At 36.6% G+C, this 12,976-nt stretch overlaps 1 protein-coding gene across 1 annotated transcript; it reads right to left on the bottom strand.

Moving 5' to 3' along the window:
* Positions 1-835: 835 nt before the first annotated feature.
* Positions 836-1,207, bottom strand: LOC122002177. Its single transcript, XM_042557269.1, has one exon. It carries the CDS (start codon positions 1,205-1,207, stop codon positions 836-838), a length of 372 nt encoding a protein of 123 aa, XP_042413203.1.
* Positions 1,208-12,976: the final 11,769 nt, after the last annotated feature.

The following is a 12,976-nucleotide window of genomic DNA, read 5'->3' as shown; positions in this document are numbered from 1 at the left end:
GAGACATGACGGTACATTTTTGAAGGCGCATCACGAACAGCAGTTTCCGAAAACGGTCTAAATAAATATATATATTAATTAATTTTGATATTATCAAGAATAATGTATTTATGTCTTTTTTAAAATCCGTTTAATTTAAACATTTTGTCTTTTTGTTTTTTTTTTTATAATTATTTTCATTTCAGTTTTTCGAACCAATTCATTTTGAAATAAACGACCTCACCGCCATCGTAAATCTGAAAAACATAAATAAATTTTGATAGATGATTCAACCTCACTAATAATTCAAACACCACTGACATCTAATATGTCTGGTAAGAGATTTGAATTCTCATTGCATATATTTTATTCTTCCAATTTAATTAATTATGAGATGAACTTATCCAGAAACAAAAAATTAATCATGAATGATGAGGAAACATAATCCTAACAAACAGTTCAATATGATAAGTTTTTCAAATATAAATTCGTTGTATTAATAATTTTTTTAATATCGGTCCCATAAATATGAAGGAAGATAGATACAGATATATAAATATCATAGTGAGATAAATGATCGTTAGTTTCCGAAAATCCTATGCCGACAATATGATAAGTTTTTCAATTTTTATATCTAACGGCCGGGGATTTGAATCCCAATTGTGACTTCATCCCTGATCCACTTCTTTGGTCTCACCGTTGATAATCACTGAGGACAGATGAAATAACTAACTACTAATTACAGGGTATTTAAAAAAACATATATATATTTTTGAAACAAATTTTATATTTATATATATATATATATATATATATATATATATATATATATATATATATATATATATATATATATTCACTCAGGCACTTCCGGTATGCTTTGCAGCTCTGGCCTCCAATGCCCGGCCTGATCTTCTTGCTCACGGCGGGCCTCCCTCCACGATTCACTCGCCAGTTCCGCCAGAATTCGCCGGAACGCCACCGGCCGATCGCCGTTGACCTGATGTAGCAGCTCCTCTAATTGCTTCTTGCTTACTTTGATCTTGATCTTTGTCGTCGCAGTCCTCTTCCTCCTGTTCTCTTCTTCCACCTCCTCCTCCGACCTATTTAGTAAACTGATCCTGCCTTCTCTCTGCCTCTCGTGGCGCCAGCTTGGGCTTTGGGATTCCCACTCGTCCTCCTCGTCCACCCACGTCGCCGGCCTCTCCGAGTCGATGCAGTTCCCCATCGAAGCTCTGTTTCTTCTCGATCAGCAAATCGAATGATTTTTTTCCCCTCTTGTTTTTTTCTGTCAATTAGAATGCGCGTGACGGATGAAATCAGAAGGGAGGTGACTAGAGATGAAGAGGTCTCGATTTATAAAGGCGAACTGGAGATGAGGCATGCAAACGAGCACGTGACGATCACGTGGTCAATCTAGCCCAGATATTAGTAAACTAAAATTGTTCTTGATTCGTGGAAGTCGCTGGTGAGCCAGACCAACACAGCCGGCGGCGGGGCCTGGTGGTGGTGGAGTGGAGGGGGCGGTTGGCCGGCTGGTGACTTGCTTCGGGGCCACTGCTGGTGGTGGGCGGCGGGTCCCGGAGGAGACGAAGCCGGCATGGTGTGAACCGGCGATCTATTTGGTTGGATTTCGCGATCGTTTGTGTGTACGCAATGTAATGGAATCTATATCCTAAACACAGTTCGACCCTCAAAGGCACGTGCTTTGTGCATGTTTGTCATTGTTTTCCTATTTGTTTCCCATTTTTCTGTAAAGAAATTGTAAAATTTAATTAATTATTCATAAGTTAGGAAGTGTGGTAAAATTTGCTTTTGGCGAGTCATCTACGAAAGTTCAGAAATACTATTCCTAGAAAAAAAATCCTGATTAATTGTTTATAAATCGATCTACCTTCCTTCCTTTTCAAAACAAAAAGTTTACGAAGTGAGAAAATTTTTCTTTCATTTTCTTCCCTTCAACGCAATCAAATAGACTGTAGTTTCTCAATTCTTGAATGAACTGTTCCTTTTCGTCAACAAAGTGCTCCTGCTGTTTTCAAAGTTACTTTGCCATTTCATGCTGCAGAAGATTCTTAATTATCTTCAGTGCAAAATTATGGATTTGATAAAGAACTGCACGCTTGTTCCAACAGTATATGGGCTTTGGGATTGATTCGTTCATCTTTATTTGAGCGGGTGGAACATGATGTTCACTTTATTTAGGAGTTAAGACCAAGTTTACTCTTCTTTTCTCTGTTGCTTCCATGTTTTAATCTTTCCTCTGCTTTTGCTTAAAGCTTATTGACCTAAAGTTGTGAATAGCTTCTTCTTTCAACAAATGATTACTAAGCCAATCACCTCCTTGCCTTCAACTCATTGAAGTCTCAAAATTGCTAGCAATTCATTACCACAGAAACCCTAAAGACTCAAAAGAATACAAGTTTGAGTGTGTAACGAGACCATGAAAGGAATCTAGGCATCACAACAAGTGTGAAAAAGCTTCTGTTCTTCAAATTCAATTCCTATTTCTTATAATCCACAATTAAATAAAGCTCTGAAACTTTAGGCATATTCTTTAGGTCTAAGAGGTCGTCTTCTATTAAATGGAGGTCATTCTCAGGTACGTACTTTTATAGTCCTGACTCGTAAAAAATGTATCAACTGAAGGTTATGGAGAATCTTAGATAAGAAGACTCATTCCAATCTTAGAGAAACATGGGCATGGCCCTTGAATACAGCGAAGCTGGAACGTCTGCTTGAGAACCAAAAGGCTGCCAATTTACAGAGAAATTAGTTTACAAAATTTGCTTGCTATGTACAGAGCCACCAGGTCATTCACTTGAGTATCTTGAAGTCCAGTACTCCTCAATCTCTTTAGCTGTTCTCCCTGGGATTCTCCCGGCAATCAGTGTCCACCTGCTTCCCCAAAACAACAAGAAACAGAAAATAAAAACTTGCACGACAAATAACTTGAAACAAATCGAGAGCCCACCAACCTCCTTCCCACTAAACTATACATTCTGGCAATTAAATTCTCTTCATCCTCTGAGAAACTCATCTTGGAATCTCGACTATTTCCATCTTGAAGCAATAGAAGAGAGTAAAACATATGGTCACTCAAACAGAAAAGATACAATTAATTTCAGAGATGCACCTTTGGAAACAGTCTTAGCATCATCTGATGACTGATCCAATTTTGACATACTTCAACAAATATAACAGGTGCCAAAACGAAGTATAAATGTATTGTAATGGGGAGGGAAGTTGTGGGGGGCGTGATGGACAAGCAATGGGGTCATGAGTTGGACTATATAGGAAGGACAGGTGGGAAGAAGACTGGACGGTGTGACTGGTGGTTATTCTCTTGAAACAGGACATTTGCCATTGGAAAGGTAGATGGATACGGAACACAGAAATTAAATTCATTTTTTTTTGTCGATAACTAATAATTTGCAGGTGATCTTATCTCTGAACCAAGAGACCATCTCTTTTGAGTGCTTCCAAGTTCCAAGTCATTGTCTAAATGCCTCTGTTTTTAGAAGCTCAAGGTATTTTGCTCCAAATGTCATACCCCGATGAGTCTTTATCAAAAGAAATTTTGACAACATCTTCTCTATATGGATGATAATCTGAGACATACCTACAAGTCTTCTGGACCACACAACCCTTGGCCAACACAGCCGGAACATATATATATATATAATAAGTAAGTACCTAAGAAGGGTATATATCCAAAGTCTTACGCATAAGCCAGGGCACTAATTGAAGGTTTGGTCTTGAACAGGTGAGGCTCCCTGGAAAACAATCAAGAAAAGAAAACAGACTAAAAAAAAAAAGTAACAATTCCAACATCATTATATTTACCTGCACCATTATTTTACTGTGGTTATCTAGTTAACTTCTATAATTTACTATAACTGTACTTTCTTTTTACTGTTACTGTTCACTTTTACTATTTATTATCACTATTTACCTTCTGTAATTCACTACTATTGTACTTTCTTTACTAATCACTATCTATTTTGCTTGCAAAAATTATCATACTTTCTTTACTGATCACTATCTACTTACTTCTTTACATTATAGATTTACAGTCTTAGAAAATCAAATTCTTACCTTGAAAAATCATATACACAAAAACATTCAGACACAGGATCTAAAGCAAACATTAGAAAATATAAATAAAGACCTTGGAAAACTTTCCCTAGGCAAAACTATTACTAAACACCCACCTACAACCTATAAATTCCTAAAAATACAAGATTTACCTTCTAATGGCTCTACAAACAAAAACACAAGTTGAAAGTTTTTCTGGTTCATCTCATACACTAAGACCTCAAAAGAATCTCTCTATGATATCCAGAAAATCTACAAGCACTCAGGCTACCTATCAATTAGAAGAACTTATAAATATAGACAAAAATTTAGACACTTTCTCTAATGAACAATTAAATACACTAAACCCAAAACGATTATATCATCAAGGGTTGTTATCTTTTTCCACTTCACTTTATAGACATCATAGAACTCAACCATTGCACTTACCAGATGGAGGAGAAGAAAGATTTAAAAACTTATACACGAGAGAAGCTAAATTAGTTACCTGTACAAATTTAGATTTAGTAGAAATCCAATCAGATGTCTCAGACACATCTTCTATCTACTCTATTATTTCTGTAGATGATATGGTAGAAATTCCCCCATCATCAGACTATAGCTTAGTAAATTCCTTCCTACAACCCCCATACTATACAGACTTTGATTACAAATCAATAAACTTAGAACCAGAATTATGGGATGATTTTCCTTTCATGGATACAAATTTAATGCTCACACAACTAAATACAAACTTAGGCGACTCTAATTGTACACATGATTGGAAATTAAAAACAGGAACAGATAATATACCCTGTTATTTGTGTAGTTATTATCCAGCTATTGATAAAAGAGGTACCTGTATAACCTGCAAGAAACAGGCCTGTAATCTGTGTCTTCAGAACTATTTTAATATCCTAATCCCAATAACACAACCCACTAAAAGTAGTACTAGGAACATTCTTTTAGAAACAAGAGTATCAACATTAGAAATTAGAATAAACCAACTAGAAACTCATGTAGACATAATAACAAATCAAATAGAAGAACTAATATCACAAGAGTCGTTATCACAGGAGTCGTTACCACATAATAAGGGTAAAAGTCTAAAATAACAATCACCAAACAATGATATGGTTTTTATAAAATCCCCTAGTATTTGTAATACAAATAAAACTCTCGATGTTAGGGTAAAATGTTTAGTAAATATACATGGCCATGAATTTACATTACAAGCCTTCTTAGATAGTGGAGCCAGTAATTCTACTATAGATGAGGCTACATTTTTATCTATTTTACCTAAAGCTTTGATTAAGACTTCTTCACAACCTTTAATTAGTACGCAATTTGATGGACAACAACTTACTAGTACCCAATTTGTCACTAATGTACATATAAAGTTTTATAATAACTGTGGGATCTATAGTGCTCCTCAAACTCTCTCCAAATTATGGGTTAAACCCTTATTACATCAGAATATTCACCTTATCCTAGGACTAAATTTTCTCATATCACCAGACAGAACCTTTTTGCTTACAAAAGATTATGCTCTATTTTTCTCTAATTCAATAGTTGCACCTATTGTTTCAGATTACCCCTCTGTAGTTAAATCTTTAACAACTTCCTCACAGACAACAGAAACCCAAACCCAGTTGACTGACACTCCTTGCCAGTGTAAGATAAAAGGGACATGCAAACAAACCCCTCTCATGTCATCCTGTGACTTTGCCATATCCGAATATCAGGAAAACTAGACTTACTTGGCTGAACAAGCCCATTAAGTGATCTTTCTGGGATATTCCTACTGATCTACTTCTCCCTAAACAATTGCTTCAGACTATCAATACTCATCAGCCAGATATCGACTCTTTCATCTCCTGTCTAGAAAAATTAGAAATCATTGGTGACAACCCAACTAAATATTGGGAGCGAAATAAAATTTATTGTAAATTAGCAATCATTAACCCTGACCTAACTATTAAGGCTCAAGACTTAAGATACACAAACTGGGAAACAGAAGAATGTAAAATACATATTCAACAATTATTACACTTACGAGCTATTCAAAGATCTACCTCCCGACATAGAAGCCCAGCTTTTATAGTAAATAAAGGAGCTGAGCAAAAACGAGGTCAATCTAAAATGGTATTTAATTACAAACGGTTAAATGATAACTGCCAAGAGGATGGCTACAAAATACCAGATAAATACTAACTTCTAAACAAAATACAACATTCTAAATGGTACTCAAAGTTTGACATGAAATCAGGTTTTTGGCAGGTAAAGATGCACCCAGACTCTATAGAATGGACGGTTTTTTCCTGCCCTGAAGGACATTTTGAATGGCTTGTTATGCCTTTTGGTCTTAAAGTAGCCCCTCAAATATTTCAAAGAAAAATGGATGATATTTTTAGGACTGTTTCTCACTTCACATGTGTCTACATAGATGGTATTTTAGTCTTTTCCAAAACTAAACAAGAACACTATGCTCATTTACATACAATCTTTAATCTCTTTGAAAAACATGGTTTAATTATTTCATGAGAGAAAATAAAACTAGCTGTTACACATGTTGAATTCTTAGGGGCTGAAATAGGTCAAGGACAAATTACTTTACAACCTCATATTTCAGCTAAAATTTTAGCCTTTCCAGACAAAACGGAAGATACTAAGACTTTAAGAGCATTTCTAGGTCTTCTAAATTATGTAAGACCCTATCTAAAAGATATAGGAAAAATTAGTTGACCTTTATATAATAAGACACCCTTGACTGGACAAAAACATTTTAACCAACAAGATATTGCGTTAGTTCAACAAATCAAACAACTGGTTAAAACTATACCTAAGTTAACTTTATCTCTTGACTCTGATTATTTAATTATTGAAACAGATGGTTGTGAGACTGGTTGGGGTGATATCTTATATCGCAAAACATCTAAATATGAACATAAATCAACAGAAGCCCTATGCCTTATGCCTCTGGAAAATACCATGAAAAAGGACACTTGACATCATTAGATTATGAAATCTTAGCTGTTATTTATTGGTTAGAAGCTTTTAGATTATTTATTTGTAACAAACTAGAAATCCCTATTAGGACAGACTGTGAAGCTATAGTCAAATATGGTCAACAAACTCAAACAGTCAGAAAAGGCCTCAGTACAAAGCGTTGGTTAAAATTTATAGATACCATAATCAATAAAGGTCTTAAAATACAATGGGAACATATAAAAGGGATTAATAATTCTTTAGCAGATACATTATCAAGATTGTTACATTAACAATACATTAACATTTTACTTTTTGAGTCATTATAGGATGGACATGCCAAGGAAAGTTCGTACTTTTTCCACCAAAACCATGCGTTTTGGTACCCAAGATTTACAACTATTTACATAACCAGAAGATCATTTTCGATTTGTTGGCAGAGAAAAACTTGACCACATCCAAAACTGTCTTATAGACAATATCTAGCATATCCCTACTCTTCCAGGAAGCTCTGAACATAAAATTACAGTTATAAATGCTCTTTCCAACTATTTTCTTACTACTATCCAAAAATCAGCAGGAAAGAAATTTTCCTATTACGTGGTCTTTTCAGGACCTCAGGCAGGAGTATATTCTACATGGGAAGAAACTAACTTAGCCATTCAAAACCTGGAACATCCTTACTTTAAAGGCTATTATTCACTTGAAGAGGCTTTTACAACAGCCAGAGCCCATCTAGGGCCACATTTCTTTGTCAGTACAACTCTGCAAACAACACCAATACAAGCTACTAGCCCGGATACAAATACTTTTACTTATGCTCAAGATGTACAGCATACTCCTGAGAATAATCTGTCAGAGACTTTAACAGAACACACTACTACTCCTATCAGACCAGAGTATCTAACTTTGGCCCAACTTAAAGAACAAAATAAGGCTACAGCCTTACAAAGAGCATCTGAAATGCGCCTGGCAGGATTCCTAAATACTATTCCTGAGGACATTCATACTTATGTTCGCAGTCTAGCTGAGAAATCTACTTTACAAACATTTATAGAATTATGTGAGGCCCTAAAAGCATTTCACAAAACACCTCCTGAAGGAATGACTATTGTATATGAAGCTGAGTTCAGCCCGAAACTTAAATGCCAAAAGAAAGGACCACCCTGTATAGAATCAGACAAATACGGATGTCAATGCCAGCTTCTCTATGCTTTTAGAAGAGCTAACATAGATTATGAATCCTACATTACTACGGCTTACAAAGGGAGACAAATTACCCATTTTACTCTCCTTGACTATGGCCTCTTACATAAATTGTGGGTTCATGACCCAGATTCAGTTAAAGATTTCCCTAAGAAACTAGGAACTGTTATTTCTACTGCCCTAGAAGAAGAAGATACATTTGTAGTATGCACATTTGACAGTACTCCTCCAGAATGGTTGGACCTAAAAATTAAGCCAGCCCGACATTTAGTTAAAATTGATGTAAATGAAGTCGGTGGTTACCAAGCTGAGCTACTTGACTATCCTACAGATCCAGACTGTGATTGGGAGGCTCCTCCCTCCTTTTCAGACCAACTCAAACACTGGCGAGCTTCAGTCCAAGGAACTCATTGGGGATGGAACTGCCTTGAAGACCCAGATAATTATCTTCTGGTTGGAGAATCATTTACTGAAAAAATTTATTGGCAAAAGGATATGGGTACCAGGTTTTTCCCTTTTCACTTTATTACACAACATACTACCCTGTTTCAACATTACTAGAAGAAAACAGAAAGAATGAGTAATAAGAGGTTAGCAAGCTCCGCCCTTTCAGCTAGAGCCTACAGAGCTGCCTTAGCCAGACACAGAGCACCAATCTAAGCTTCCAGCTCACAAGCACCATCTTTAGACTTAGTCGGAGAGGACAATATTGATAATATGATGGACAGCTAAGAATGACTACAACCACCGTACTCAATAGTGCCACCACTACTCAATAATGTTACTACTACTCACCAGTACCACAACTAAAGCTAAAACTACTTTCCACCTGTCTCTTTTTCAGATGCCCTCCTTTCACACAAAACAACATCTTCTTTCCACTTGTCCTACTTTTCCAAGATGCTTTCCTTCACCCCGAAGCAAATGTTTCCTTCCTCCAGAAGACATCTCTCCTCTCTTGCTTATAAAAAGCCATCATCCTCTTCTTCCCAAGGCATCCTCCACGCATAGCCTTCTCTCACTCTTTGCTTCTTCAAGCTCTTGCAATTTCCCTTTCCAACTCCCTTTCAACGCCCTTCTTTTCTCTGTAAGTATGTAAAATATTTCAATTTCCGTATGTAAATTTAGGTGTCAGAATATAAAATATGTAATTAGTACTTCTCAATTTGCTGATTATAATCTCCTGTAAAATTTCTTCACTACATAAATCTATGCTTGTTTTATAATGATGAAATGAGTTTCAACAAAAATATTCTATCCTGATTCTAATCTTGTTTATTTTCCTCAGTCCTTATCTTAGTAATCAACATGTGAACATTAACTGTATCAGGAATAACCAAAATTATATAAGACCTATGCAGGCTAAGTAAGAAGGGTATATACCCAAAGTCTTACGTATAAGCCGGGGCACTGATTGAAGGTTTGGTCCTGAACAGGTGAGGCTCTCTGGAAAACAATCAAGAAAAGAAAACAGACTAAAAAAAAGAGTAAAAATTCCAACATCATTATATTTACCTGCACCATTACTTTACTATGGTTATCTAGGTAACTTCTGTAATTTACTATAACTGTACTTTCTTTTTACTGTTACTATTCACTTTTTACTATTTACTGTCACTATTTACCTTCTGTAATTCACTACTATTGTACTTTCTTTACTGATCACTATCTATTTTGCTTGCAAAAATTACTTTCTTTATTGATCACTATCTATTTTGCTTGCAAAAATTTTGCAAAAATTACCATACTTTCTTTACTGATCACTATATATATATATATATATATATATATATATATATATATATATATATATATATATATATAATAAGCAAGCACCCACACAGTTTAATAGTAAATAACCAAACTAAAACAACGATAAGGAAATCATTTCAAATATTCTATTCAAGTACACCTATAAAAACTCAAATCACCAGCATACATAACCTACCTCTTCTACCGTCTAGGCAGACATGTAGGAAAATATACCAAATGAACACCCATCGATAATAAAGAATCATAGGAGATCCAAAGTGCCAAAAAAATACAAGGTTGAAAACATAGACGATAGATAACATAACAAGAAAAAAAACCAAGGAAAAGATCCAAAACAGAAATCCTCGCAATATGGAGGGGGACTAGCGACTGGAAATCCTCCTGACAGCCTCAACCTGAAAATGGTAATATCAACGGGGTGAATCAACTCCTCAGCGGGTAACTACTGACATGTATAGTAAGAAATAAAAACTAATAATAAATATACGTACATACTCTTGGATATATCATATGGAAAATATAAAACTGTAACGAGAAGGAGTATCTGTACTAACCAGGACCTGGGGATAGGGATAACAAGGTCGTCAGTCTGAGAGTATCATAAATCCTGTATGCATGTCAAACATATGCACCCACCAAATATGCAACATATAAAGTGCAGCAAACACAAGTAATAAATGCAGTCAGTGCATATGATGCAACATGTCTTGATCACCCCTGACGCCAGTCAGCCGTCTCACACACGATGGTGAGACCGAGTGGGTAGGGCTATAACGACTGTGCACTCTGTCATCACTGCTCCTGAGTGACCAAATGGACGAGATGTTGTCGAAGTACACATATCCTCCTTACCCCAAATCATAAGTGGGGGAGCTCAATGCTCTCATCTCCCTGAGACAATCCAGAAGAGAGATCCCTGTCCTGCTACCACGTTGCATCACACTACCCATGAGTGGACCAGCGGAGTCTTTGACAGAGCAACCTGCTGCAACACACCCTGTCTGATAAAAACCACTAACCCATGAGTGGTTGTGTGTGCAGATCCATGAAACTGGCGATGTGCTCAACAATAATGGAATCAACTATCGCACAACATGTAATCATGCGAGATGATGCATGACACTAAGCATGAAAATATCCTGATCCTATCCATCTCTACAAAATGTATACCAAAAGATATATGGATTAAATAGAATGTCCTAGGTACACAGGTTAGGTATGGTAAACTAAATTAATATCCTGAACATAATAAGGCATGGTATGTCATTACCTTAAGGACATAAATAATCAAAGAAACATGAATACAAAAGCAGGTAATAAATACAGCATGCTCAGGTCCTAAATAATGACATACCAATGCAGAAATGAACATAAATATTACTACTCGGTAAATATTACTATGCATATCAAACAACAATATCTAAAAGATAAGCTAAAGTATCTGCCTCAAAAATGGAGATCGAGCTAAATAACCTCTGCGTCGAAGTGCTCGTCCCAAATCAATGTCCTGTAATGACCACATTTAATTTAGCTACATATATATCACCTAGTTAAAGTAATTTCGTAATTACCAAAACCCTATTTCGTTCATTTATTCTCGGTTAACTAACAATTTGGATCTAACCGCAACTTAGATTAGACCCGACACTTTAACCCTAATTAAATATAACACAACGTTCAGCTAGGGTTAATTATTCCATCATACGGGTTAAACCTAACGAACCAGATGAATAACATCTAACCATGTAAATCCAAATTCACTACAAAATGTATCACAATCCTACACTTTACCTCAAATCACAGCCGCTGTTTGCTGCTAATGAAAAGTCGTTTGCTGCTGGAATGAGGGGTTGTCAGCTGCTGCAATTCAAGGTAAGCAGCTGTTGGACAAGAACTCCTCAAAGCGAAAACCACCTTGTTGGGTTCTTCCCTACTGGTCGGAATTCAACCATGAGATCAAGAGTGGAGATCACGGATCAGATAAAGGAATGGAAATCACTAGTCCAACCATAACCTAATTCCAACAAAAACTATTCATCCTACCTCTTCCTCTCCAATTGCTAATGACGATCAAGGATTCTGGTGAAGGAAACTTCCAGTTACTAGTAATGTGTTGGTTGGAAACCAGTAGATCCTGAAACTAGAAATCTAGAATCAACCCACCTAAAGATCAGATATCCAAAGCAGAGGTTAGGGCCGAATACCTACCTCGAAGACCACTACTAGGGCACCGAGTCGGGGGAAAAATAAAATAAATCCAGAGGGGAAGAAGAAGACTCTTCGCTGACCCTCGGAGTCCTGATAGCCCTTCCACTCCGACGATCAGTGGTGGCTCCGACTTGATCCGGTGGCGTCGAAGCAAAATAGGGCACATGTGGCGCGAGGAAGATAAAGATCGGGTGAGGAGATGCCGAGGAAGGCTAAGGTACGGTGAGAGATCGGCTGGGGAATCTCGGTGGCTGGCACAGAGGAGACGGAGAGGGGGCGGCAAGGCGTCCTGATCTTAGCGACGGAAATAGGGAAAAAGAAGGGAAAGAAGAAAAAGAAGAAGATGCAAAATCCTCGGCCACGATTTTAATCGCGAGGAAGTAGAAACCGTCTCTTGAGCTGCCGATTGGGAAAAGGAGCGGTTATGGAGGAGATCGGGAGAGGAGAAGGCGCAGGGGAAAAGAGAGGGGTTAGGGCACGGCGACGAGAGAGGAGAAAAAAAAATAAAAGGAAAAGAAAAGAAAAGAAAAGAAAAAGGAAAAATTCAATTTTTCTTCGTTTAAATGGGATAGCCTAAACATGCTTTTCCGTGATCTAATATTTATCCCTATAACCTACACCATACGGTCTCCGAAAAATTTTCAGAAAATTTTTAAAAAATTTCAAAAATTCCCTTATTGTGATTCGTCCATTTTCGGTATTTTACACCAAACGCTAGCTTTTGTTATCTAATCAATATTTTTAG

The sequence above is a fragment of the Zingiber officinale genome, chromosome 1A, assembly GCF_018446385.1.
Source record: "Zingiber officinale cultivar Zhangliang chromosome 1A, Zo_v1.1, whole genome shotgun sequence".
Lineage (NCBI taxonomy): Eukaryota > Viridiplantae > Streptophyta > Magnoliopsida > Zingiberales > Zingiberaceae > Zingiber > Zingiber officinale.
The sequence above is the reverse complement of the archived record's forward strand: the minus strand, read 5'-3'. Positions and strand labels throughout refer to the sequence as shown.